This window comes from Telmatherina bonti (genome assembly GCF_933228915.1).
Source record: "Telmatherina bonti genome assembly, chromosome: 2".
Lineage (NCBI taxonomy): Eukaryota > Metazoa > Chordata > Actinopteri > Atheriniformes > Telmatherinidae > Telmatherina > Telmatherina bonti.
This window is the reverse complement of record NC_136620.1, coordinates 35,875,618-35,888,210: the sequence shown is the minus strand read 5'-3', so window position 1 is coordinate 35,888,210 and position 12,593 is coordinate 35,875,618. Positions and strand designations below refer to the sequence as shown.

The 12,593-nt window shown below is 37.8% G+C and overlaps 1 protein-coding gene across 1 annotated transcript in view; it reads left to right on the top strand.

Moving 5' to 3' along the window:
• The first annotated feature begins 728 nt into the window (after positions 1-728).
• The window catches only part of pamr1b (peptidase domain containing associated with muscle regeneration 1b), a 28,213-nt gene continuing 16,348 nt past the window's right edge, over positions 729-12,593 (top strand). The window contains exons 1-3 of the mRNA XM_079259908.1: positions 729-896; positions 10,222-10,398; positions 12,088-12,213. Of these exons, the coding sequence (XP_079116034.1) occupies positions 737-896; positions 10,222-10,398; positions 12,088-12,213 (463 nt within the window). The 5' untranslated portion in view covers positions 729-736. The remainder of the gene's footprint in view (positions 897-10,221; positions 10,399-12,087; positions 12,214-12,593) is intronic.

The window sequence follows — 12,593 nt, the reverse complement described above, 5'->3', positions numbered from 1 at the left end:
CTGTTTTAAGTGAATATATTAGTTTTAAATGATTCACATTTTACAAACTGACCTAAAAGTATAAAGCTGAGCTCAGTAGCCAGTTAGCTTAACTGGCTACATTAACAGCAGCTCTTTCCCCCCATTACTAGCACTAGCTAGACTAGCGGTCTAGCTAGTGCTCCATATTTATGAAGCAGACATCAAATGCATACTAAGACCATCAATAGCACTGGTGTATTTAGCAACAATCCAACAAACTTTGACATTAATTACTGTCTTTATTCTTTTATTAAACACACACTGCTGCCTGAGACTAAACACAGCTGCTGTTTTTTGCACTTGTGTGAACTTGAACGACACTGTCCTCAGGATGTTTTAGATGTGAGGACATAAGAGGTAAGCTGACATAAATTCTCTGACTCCATGACAGACTGTGGCTGTGGCAGGTTCTATGAGACGAAACAAACCGACTGTTGCAAACTTCCCACTGAAATCACTGACACTTGCTCTTCATTCACCAGTGTGAGTGGAGCGAGGGGAGTTTTTGGGAGACCACTCTGAGTGGAACTCCTTGCAAGGCTGGGCTGTAACCTGAAGCCAAGGAGCAACGAGAGAGAGAGAGAGAGAGAGAGAAAAGGAGACAGAGGACTGAGGGAGCAAAGAAAAATAGTGGGAGGGGGAGGGAAGGAATGAAGGGCAGAGAGAGGGTGATGTCAGCTGAGTTCACAAAGTAAACAGAGGTCCAGACTGCAGCATGCTGTCTGCGGGACGCGGACTCCAGCTGGGGCAAACCCATGGGGACACCAGCAGAGTTCCATGGACCAGCACCTTCATCTCTGGGGAGGGGGGCAGGCTCCTCTTAGTCTCCCTCTTTCTTTTCATCTCCTTGCCCTTAGGGACTGCTTTGCCCTACGGTAAGAGCATTTTACTGACTTTACTCTGACTGCACTTGTTTGTCTCCTCTGTGTTTGACGTACTTTCTTGGCTCTTTGTTCTCTAGAAGCCGGCATCAGCACCCTCACTATCCTCCTTCTGTCCTACCCTTTCAGAGCGTAACAGCTCTCAGACACTCTCACAGAAACATTGAGATGAAAAGTCTGCTTTCAGCAGGGGCAAGACAGAAAACATCAGTTTATGTTGTCTTTGTTTTCTCTTCTCTTTTTTCATAAAGCAGTAAATATTTTCTCCTGCAGGAGGGTTTGACATTTCAGTACTCACTGGATTCTTTTTAAATATAAAAACTTCTTGTTTTGTTCACAAAGAACCAAAAGCAAAACAAAAGCTTGATGTTGCCACACATTCCATGAAGTAAAATGAGGCATTTGGAATCCTAATGAGGTTGTTGAATCTTGGCACATGCTCCCTTTTGTCTCAAAACTTCTCTTTAAACATATAAGTGTGTTGAGCGTGAGCTCTGCCTGTTTACCGTGACCACTTGAACTGCTGGAAGACATGACTCATGTTGGAGTCAATCGTGCTGGCTGTGGTAACGTGTCTACCATACGCCGTATCCAACACATCCAACCAAACCTCTTCCGTGTGTCTGATTCCTCTGTGGATGCTTCCCATGCAGTATTATAACACCATCAATTTGTAGTGTTGGTGAATGTGGTGAAGGGTTGGGCAGAACACGGCTGCGTTCAGCCGCAGTGATTAGGAGAGTTTCCTTTTGGAAACGTACCTATTTATGTTGTTGTCAGCTGAGTCACTGTTACTTGTTTCACAATTTGCTGACCGAAATTTCTCTGAAGTTTTCTAATTTTAGTCAAAGAATGTGCTGAGACGTGCAAATCTTTGCGGATTGTTCACTCACATACACACACAATTGTTTATCTCCACTTCTGCATGTAGTTTTTCATCCCTACTGAGACATTTGATCTGTGTAAAGTTCCCTGTTTAGGATCTCCTGTTTTGTGACTCCTGTTGTTTTACTCTCCTCACAGTGTGTTTATCTAAAGTTTCTCTGATTTTCTGTAGTTTCGGTGGAAAACCAAGCTTCAGATTTGCATATATAAAGAGACGATAACTTAAGATGTTTAGTTAAATTGTTATTAAAAGAAAAATGCTTCAAAATCTAAATCCAAACAACAAATATCAGACTGTTTAAATCCCACATTACCAAACCTTTACACCATTTAACCACAGGAGATAATAGACCGATAAAGTCCTTCATTTGGTTTTTGCAAATTCCAGTTTGAGGTAACTTATTTATAGGCAATCTACTTAATGACCTTGGGGATCTGGATACATTCAGACACACAATGACCACAGATTTCCCCCTGGGAGTTTCCTTTTTCCATGATAGCTAAATCACTTACCTCATAATACCAGACAGCTGTTATGGGCAGTACGCGAAAGGAGTTCACTCACATACTCTCCATCCCCAAAGTCTGCACTTACAGCTGCTGTAAAAGCAACAGTTTTCCAGGATACATTGCTCTGGAATAAGTTCCATTTTCTCAGGATGAAACTATTTATTTTGCTGCATGTAAATAGTGTAACTTGTCATTTAAAACAGGGAACGTTTACTGACAGCAGCGAGCAAAGCTGCAAATGAAAAAAAGGAAAGTGTCTGTACTGAAGCAATAGATGTTAAAAGGCGCTGCGCTTTTGTACATTGGTTAAATGGATAAAGTAGTTGTTTGACATTTTAGGAAATCTGAAAATTGACTGCCTTGAATAAATGTAGATGTGCTTTGAAATGTGAAACTGCCCACAGCAGCTGCTTAGCACAGAGAACAGGAGGGGGGGGTGGGGGGGGGGGGGGGGGATGGATACAACAGATGATAAAATCCACCTACCAGCACTTCTGAAGCTAATCAACACCTTATGTCTTATTTGTGTGTTTTTTACTGCATGTGTGGTTTTTATATTTGGAGAGGATGTGTAGTATGATCGGAATAATGTCCTGTATTTTAATCTGTTTGCTTGACTTATTTTGGAACGAAAATTCAGAAGGACTTTGGAAGAGATACCTGGAATGGTATTAATATGGGTCAGCTCTGGATAAACTACAATTTCCCAAAGACGAACAATTTCTATTTTACAATCTCATCATCCTACCAAACTGTTTATTGTACATCCTGTAAAACAGCTAAAAAAAAACAAAAAACATTTTGATCTCTGGGCTTACAATGAAAAAAAAAAAGATTAAATGAATTAAAAAACATTAAAAATACAGAACAGAAATGTTTACTATACATAGGATTGCTTCCACTGTATCCCCTATCTTTTCCATTATCGGCATGGTTATGGCTACTTTAAGCCCAACCCCTGGAAAGAAGGTAAGAGAAGAACTCCAAAATTTGGTAATATAAGGTCTTTATCTGGCCTTTTAACAAAATGTAACAAAAGATTAAGGGGGACTATTTGCTCTTTATTACCACATGATATGTCTAAATGATCATAATGCCTTCTGCTTCCTGGTAGCTATTAAGACAATTATCAGTGTTGAACTGGATTTTAAAGCAACGCTTTTACCATACAGTGATCCAAAAAGTTGCAGAAACTGTGAGTATTGAATATGTCACGCTGGGTTTTACACGGTAATACGGTAAGATTGGCTTAATACATAAATCCAGGTAGTTTGTTGCTTTAAATGTTGCAGCTGTGAGAAACTGTGGGAACATGTTATCTACTCTGGTCCAGTGTATTCGCTGCTAAACGAGATAAGAAAGAAGTACTAAATATCTCCTTTTTTTGCATCTAAAGAATGCAGTGAGCTCTTATCCTGGCTATCACACAACTCTTCAAATGCAACCTGTCCTGAATGGCAAATGGCTTTGTTTTGAGCTAAAGTCCCGGCTGCTGAAGGCTGCTAAAGCATCAAGCTCCTCAGCTTTGTTTGAGTTCAAAATATCTGTAACAGCATAGAGATGCAATAATAGACGGGAGCTGACGAAGCAGTTTTTCATAGTGAGCAAGAAAAACGCTACAAATTGCACAATAACTGGCTTAAATATCACAGGAAATGTCCTTGGCTATATTCTAAGAACATTTGGATATCAGATTGGAGCCTTAATGCAGAAGTTATGTGAAATTTAAACACATGACTTGAATGTAGCAGAAAATGAGCAAATCTGCTGATGGTAAGATCTAAACAAACACAAATAAGGAGGCAGATGCTGACTAGGAGTTTTATTCTTAGCTCAGTTTTAGAGAAGGTGGATTCCAGGAGGCGATGGTGACTTTCAGAGCAGATGTGGTCTCCTGAGACACTTGTAAGGTCAAATCCAGCACCTGCAGCACATTTTTAACGCATCCTCAACGCTTTATCTTTCCACAGAAAATAAAAAAGCCAAGCGACAGCATCAACGTGTTTGCTATGTTTAGTGAGTTAATGGACCAGCAGGGCAGTGAGGTCAAACTTAGGGTCACAGGAGTCATGTGAAGTTAGTTATGGAGAACAGTGAAACTACATCAAAAGTGTGCAATGGAGAACGGTCATCTACAAAACAACATTTTCATCACAGCGGCATCTTGACCTTGAAAAGCTCTGCATCTGGAACAGAAAAAGCAGACTCAGCTTACAAACAAAACAACAGAAGCCAAACAGCCCACAAGAAAATCTGCACGCTAAAATACAAAAATGCAAAAAAAGCATTTCTAACTTGTTACTCATTTGTGTTTCTGTAACTTTTATGCCAATCTCTCGTAGACACAGAGGGATTATATACGCCGTCAAAGCCAACACATGTCAGACCGCCAAGAGGCACAAAAAGAAGATTTGTTATCAGATGGATTTCTTCAGAGTTGCAGCAACTCTCCGACCAACTGTCAACACCTCAAATTTGTGATTAAATACACATTAGCCAGGGGCACATAGTTAACCACAGTCTTGGGTTAAATTATAGGGGTCTTTGCATGCTGTAATAAGTTCATTCATTCTTTTTTCACTATCTGTGTTTTTATAAAACACTTAGATACACTGTGTTTAAATACAACATCAGATGAGAATGAGAGAAACTCCACATTTGTAACGCTGAAACATGGAAACTGCTTGTTTTGTAGGCCAACACGTGCACTTTCACACCTGTTCCGACCTTCCCACTCTGCTGTAAAAACCCACATGAAATTATTACAGTTCAGTTTGTAGTTAGCTGCAGATGTTGAACCTTGCAGATGTATTTTTACAAGGTGGTAATCTTACTGAGTTGTGGCAATCCAAATTCTTTTTTATTTTTTTACAAAGAAACAAGTAAAAAAAAAACAAACAAAAGAAACCCCCCAAAAAAACTGTTGTTTGCAAATGGGAATCGGTAAATGTTTAAAAAAGAAAAATGAAGTTGCATTCCAGTACGTGTCTAAGTCTTGGGGAGAAACCTCAGAGTCATGCTCTGAGGTTTCATGACAGCAGCTTATCAACAGAACAAGAGGTCAGCTAACTGAATTCAGTCAGAGTATAAACACAGAAAACTGCCTGGATTTGTTCAACTTCAAGAGCCTCAATGGAAATTTGAATGGAAATTTGAATGCAATCTGAGTTATTTCTTAACTCAGATTAGAGAATCAAACTATTTCAATAAAAGTAAATAAAATTATTTGTCTTTCACTTTAAATTTGTTTTTCTTAAAGAAGTGTACTTTAACCAAAGGATTTCGTTTCTACATCAGGGGACAAAACATACAGCAGTGATCCATGTAATGACATTACCAGGCGAGCACATAAAGTTTTGGATGTTTATGTCCTGAAATCGGGTTTCATGCTCTCTCTGGGCTGTATCCTCAGCCATGAAGCAGAAAACTTGCACCAGAGGGAGGCTGGTGAGGTTCTGGTTGCACCCTGCAAACAAAATGTTCACACTGCCAGATCCATGATGGCAGCAGGGCAAAGGCAGAGCTGCTGAAACCTTCTTCCATTAAAAAAATCAGATTATGCAGCTTGAGTTAAACTACAGTAATAGCAAAAATCTGGTTTCACTTGTATTGATCAAACAATCGAAAAATCTTCATTGAATAATTTCTTCCTAAACGCCTCCTTTTGTGTTTTTCATATTTGATATTACAATGTAATTGTCTCTGTTTATGTGCCAGAATAAAGGGGAACCCTGATGAATAGTTACAGTATTTTCCACCCATCTAAAGCCAAATAAATCTTTATCAGTGAGTGTTTTGCATTTAAAGACAAACAAAGGAAAAAAAAAGTTGGTTTCCAGACATCTGCAGCTGATTCCTCATTTCTGCTCAAGGCAGCGACTCCAGGCTACGTTCGCTGCTACTACCAGCAACACAATAACACAGTCTGTGGCCAAACAGACTGTCAGTGTTATTATGTTTATTCACCAACATATTTAAGTATATGCCTCGTAACTAGTTTAACTGCATGAAGAAATAAAAAGACACATCAAGTTACATTTTAGTTCTCTGTTCCTGATCAAATCATTCACTCCGACTTTTTTCTTGTTTTGTTTTTTAAATCTGCATGTAAAAGTTTCTTAACTATGTCATGCATAAAGCAAACATGATCATTTTACGTCCTTGAATGAAAGCAAATGAACTGTAAATTTATTAAAGACGCTTCACCTATCAGAACATTTTGTTCAGTTCTTACTGAAGGTAAGAGGTGAAAATCTAAGAAATAGTCCAGTTGTCTTTACTTAATTACTGTGACTTGACTGATCACAGCAATTGTGCAGATTCTGGATGGGAATCTACACCATCATTAGCTAACATGCTAAAGTTTTAAAGTACTGTATTTTCCATTTAATTTAATTCAGTTTAGATTTATTGGTATAGCGCCACTTTACAACAATGTTACCTCACACACTCAAAAATAGAGGTACCAGCTTGTACCTAAAAAGGTACAAATGCTTGTCGCTGGGGGTGTACTCTTTTGAGAGACATTTCTGTACCCTTCAGTTCTGGTCTATTTTTGTACCTTATCAAGTTCAACCTCACCTTATCAAGTTGTGTTTTTTATGTTTTCCACAGCATTAGGCCTGGTCCATGCAACTTAGCAATATTATCATATCTTTAACCTAGAAATAATCTTCAAAAACTCAAAATACTGACTTAGTTTGTAGCATCTGACCTTCATTGTCTGGTGTAGTAAATGGCTGTTAAGTAGTACTACTGTCATCACTCAACTCTGCTCTAGTTTGTAACGTTACAGCCATTAACATTACATTTTTCAATGCTGCAGGTACCCTTATGGTCGAAATGGTATAAATTTGTACTTTATGTCACTTTGAGCCCTTTTTCGTACTCTGAAGGTGTGCTTCTGGTCTCTTAAAGACCAGTATTGTACTTTTGAGAGAACATTTCTTTCAAATGTACCTATAGGTACAGAAATGTCCTTATCTTGTACCTCTATTTTTGAGAGTGCAAGCGTTTACAGACACAGCAATTTGATCCAATTCATAATAAATAGCCTGGTAAACCAACAGATTGCATCAAATCTCGACTTGGATCCAATCCCCCATCCAGAGCATGCACAAGGTGACAGGTTCTAACAGTTGCTTTAAACTGAGCTGAAATGACTGGATGTGTAATAGAAACATGTGAAATAATAATGTCATAATGTCAATAGAAACCATAGAGAAACACAGGTTCACAGAACATTTTATTACAAAGTCACGTCTCGACTGTTGCATCACATTTTGTTGCTCAAGAAGACTCTTCAAGACACCATGTGAAAGAACCAAGTCTGACTTCTGTCCTGACCTCCAATGTTTTCATGTACCTTCTTGTTTAAAAGGCTGTTTATGCTTACAGTCAAAAATCAAATCAATCAAAATTTACTTATGAAGCATTTTTCATACATAAAGTAGCACAAAGTGCTTTACATATAATTAAACAACAAGTAAAACAATTAGACACATAATCATTCACACACACATACTGAACACACCCTCAGTCCCATGCTGCATGGCAAACCTCTGAAGTAATCTTCTGTCTCTTTAACCAATAATAATAATTATGATGATAATAATAAAAGAATAAACAGTCATGTTCTTTATACTCAGTTAAGGATAGGTGCTAAAAAATAGGATGGTTGAGGTAAAGCATCAGGACTTGTTTTAATCATGTATCATATCAAAAATATCCTTTTGACTGCAGAGTCCCAAACACTGGGCTACAATGACTAAAAGCGCTAAACGTAAAAACAAAATGTCCTGTTCAAAGTTATTATTTTTAAATTCAAATTGAACAGCATCAATAAAACATTTCTTCTCAAGGATGAACTCATAAATTCTCTGTTACATCACTATGTCATATTTTACAGTAAGACTGAGCTGATTTTTGCAAAACTAGCTTTGGTTAATAAACTCTATTATTAACTAGATGTCTAAAATGAGTCTTAATTACTGAGAACAAGTTTTCATCTACAAATAGACAAATGTTTTTCTTTGTGTTTAACACTAGGCAGCTTTAGTCTGTAAATTACAGACACTAAATAGAGTTGTGTGGAAAGAAGGAGTAAAGACTACACACTGCATTCCACTGTGGTGCCAAAATGTCCTAACTAGGTTTGTGATGAGCTGGGTGTAAGGCAGTGCTTATATAATCCCTCTCTTTGTTTTTATGTCTAAGCACACATCCCACTGAACACACAGGACAAGCCCATGCCGTGGATGTTTGTGGTTCTCACATTTGTTTGCAGGAACATCCAAAATCCCCAAAAAGACCTGAATAGAAACGATGAAACCTTCTTTTTTTTTTTTTTTTTGGATTGAATTAAACAAAGCAGAAAAGACAAGGACTTCAGTTTTGTCTAAAATAAAGTTTAGCAGCTGTAAGTTTACATTCACACATAACCACAACAGATGCTTCCTTATTTATGAGAAGGAACTGGTGAAAATGGTCCACAGAGTCTCACTGATACCCAGCCATGCCACATACACTGCAAAAACTCAGCCTTAAAAAACAAGAAAAAAAAAACCAAAATTAGGTAAATGTTGCTGAAAATAAGATAAATTATCTGCTAGCAGAATAAGAAAATTTGGCTTGTCTTCCCAGACTTCCCAAAACAAGTAAAAATACTCTTAAAACAAGAGGAATTATCTGGCATAAAAACTAAGAATTATCTTACTTAAAAAAAAAAAAGAAGCATATGTGTACTCACTTTAAGATTTTTAATCTTACTTAGATTTCAGTTTTTGCAGTGTAGAAACCTCACGTTGTCACCAGCTTGCTGAATATGCTTTCAGGGTTTATACAAGTACCCAGTTTAGCCCAAGTAAAATACATGACATGACATTAGAAGTAAACAGGAATCATCATAACACTGCAGAGTATTTCCTCTGCTGAGTGAAGCACAATGACTGTCCTCAGAGAACCTCAGTTAACATCAACCCGCTGCCATTACACAACCTTTCTGACTGATTAATGTCAGTATATGTTTTTATAAGAAAAAGCAGAGAAGAAGTCCACACTAGCTGGACTGAGATACAATTTATGATATCATTAAAGTGGAAGGGCAGTCGGGAAGAGTCACAACATTCCAAAACATTTGCGCTTCTCTCCAGTCCAGCATCATCTTTTTGAGAGATTTATCACCTGTAGCTGTTGCTGGTAGTTGTGTTGATTCTTTTTGTTTGTGTTTCTGGCTTCACAAAAGCCACACAAAGAGCAAATAAAACTAGCGTGCAACTGTGGCTTTACAAACAAAGGAGTCCGTGGCTAAGAGAAAAGGGGAGTTAACACAATCACAGGGCTGGGAGGACTTGCAAAACACTGCACTGACATGATGCCAAGTTTGAAGTGCAGTTTCTGTTAGTTCTCCATCCACATCTGCCACAAGGGAATTTCACTTGTCTGTTTTAGCTTTTAAATCCACAGTTACATAATGCGGCCACTCATGCTCAAGAAGTCGTTGATTCTCTGACTTCCTTTCCCATTAAACATCCCATTTATTAGCTAAAAACTTTACAAAGAAGGTCAGTGTTTGCGCGTGTGTTCCTGATGCATTTTCTGATTAATGGCTTCAGTCTGTTTTGAATAACAATAACTTTGCTGTTTTAGCATGTTTTCTGATGTCATAACACACAGAGGAGGCAAACTACTGAGAGTTTCGCAGTGCTGGAAAGAGAAGTTTGCAACCATGTGGGAGTGGAAATATTCAGAGGCAGTGAAGAGAAAGTTTAGAATAAACACCAAACTCAGAAAAATCTTGCAATCTGTAACCTTCTGTCTACAAACTCAACTTTTCAACTCTCTTTGTGTGAAAAACAAATTATATGTGCAAAAAAAGAAAGAAAACCTTGTTATAGTGCTGACCCTGACATGCTTTCTCCTTTAGATTACAGGTACTTGTACAGCCACTGTCCAGGTCCAGAGTGGAACGTAATGTGCAGAGGGTGCTGCGAGTATGACGTGATCCGCTGTAAGTGCCCCCTGCAGGGGACTCCGGTGGGCTATGCTGTGCCCTGCTGTCGCAACGCCATCAATGAGTGCGACCCCTGCATCATCCACCCAGGTAACACTGCACTGGATGTTGACTTAATTCATTTAATTTGGAAAAAGCTGGTAAAAGGGCTGGTTGATACTGAAAACGTTGGTATTGATCCTATATCAGGTAAAGTTTAGGCAAGTATCGCTGATACCGATACGATACAAAACTGATACACTGCCAATACTTTATGTTTGCTTCGTGACTTTTTTCCTTAATCATCTATCATGATTATCATTATAATAAAGTAATTACAACTTTTTTTTGTTTTTAAATGAAATGTTTTTTTTGGCAAACTGAATGACGGAACCGAGAAATTTGAATTTAATGTGTTGATTGTTTATAAAACAATATAAAAGAACAACAGTATGACAAAATAATACAATAAATCTGTTACTCCCTTTAGTCACACACAGTTGTTTGAGAAAAATAAGTCAAGAGGGTAAATTAGATAGTTACAAATAGATAGATACAATTAGATAGATACAAAAGTGAAACCTTCTATTGGTTGGCTCTCAATCACATTCTTTTGGCTTTTTACCCCAAAAATCCCTCTGCTATGAAAAAATATTAATTTAATCACACTGATATCGAACGATACTGATACTAAAGATTTGAATCAATCCGTCCAACCCTAACGTGTATCACTTCTAAACAATTATGTCATTTGATGTACTTGTTTTAAGTATAGATTAATTCATTTGAAAGAACTGACTATCTGCTGTCCTGTTAACACAAAACCAAGTTGTTAGCACTGTTTTTGTTTGAGCTAACTGTTTGGCAGAAACACTGAGAATAAATCTCCTTCTATGTCTGATCTGATTTTGATCCCAGGTCAACTTTATTTTAACTTCCTTCCTTGACTTCACTTCTTCTCATTTGGTCTTTGCAATGATGCAGGAATACATGATCACACTTGAAAGTTTGTTTTGTGATGGGATAGGAGGGCATCTTTGTATGATTCTACTTAGAGAGATAAGCACATTGTTGCCATGGGAATACAACCCCTCTGAGACTTTAGGACACATGCGCAGAAGCTCAAACATGCAAAACTTGCTTTTTACATGCCATGAAGTTATGTTTTCTTCACTGCAAGAACCGCTCATGTTCTACTTTATGAGGAAAGAAAAACAGCTGTTGAGAATTAAATGGATACCCACACGTCACTATTTTACTGTTAAACCCTAAAAAAATGCAGTCCCGCCAGTAAATGCAAATGCAACCATAAATCTCCGTCCATACACTTCCAGCCATTTTGTTGCTAAAATTCAAACCTGTACTCAGGTCCCATGTTGCACCTCCTGATGGACACAACAGCCTTCTAAGTGAAAATCCATCCTCTAAGGAAAATATTTCAACCCCTTTTCTGAACATTTCTATTTCAGGAAGCAGCGGTATGTTTTTGTGTTCTGATGTAGGGAAAGAAGAGCTTAATGAGTTTAACACAGTCGATGCAAAGGAAACATTTCAGGGGGCCTGTTCCAGCGCAGCACTCCAGCGCTTCAGATAATGTTCCATATATATGTATCTATACTGTATATATATATCTATATATCTATATTTATATATATATATATATATATATATATATATATATATATATATATATATATATATATATATATATATATATATATATATATATATATATATTGCACCATATTCATGGACACTGTCTTGACTGCAACCTTGTTTTGGTCTCCCTCCTTCTTCCAGGGTGCAGTATTTTTGAGAACTGCAAGCGTTGCAACAATGGGACATGGGGCCCCAAGGACGACTTCTTTATTAATGGGAAATACTGCGCCGAGTGCCGTCCAGGCTGGTCTGGTGGAGACTGCATGAGTAAGTCTTTTTACCGTCCCAGTTTGCAGAAGGTTTTGCTGTAAATGGTATGTCTGCATTTTTTTTCTTTAAGTAAAAGGAATACATTGTATTATATGCTTTTTTTTCCCTTCCCTGCTGATTTATTTCTATGTGGTATGACTATGTCTGCTTGGAACTTTGCCATAAGCCCAGGAGGGTTTTCACAAGAGGCTAAATGACAAGACAGAGTCAACAAACAGGGATCCCATAAAACAAGTCAATTGTGGAGCATCTGAATACTGACTGGAGCGTTTGTATGCAAATATCTTTACAGCAAACCGCAACATACACTTCATATGCTTTAATTAAAAGCAGAAGTCTGACAGGGCTGCCAAATGTCTCTGTTGTGTTGCGTGTTG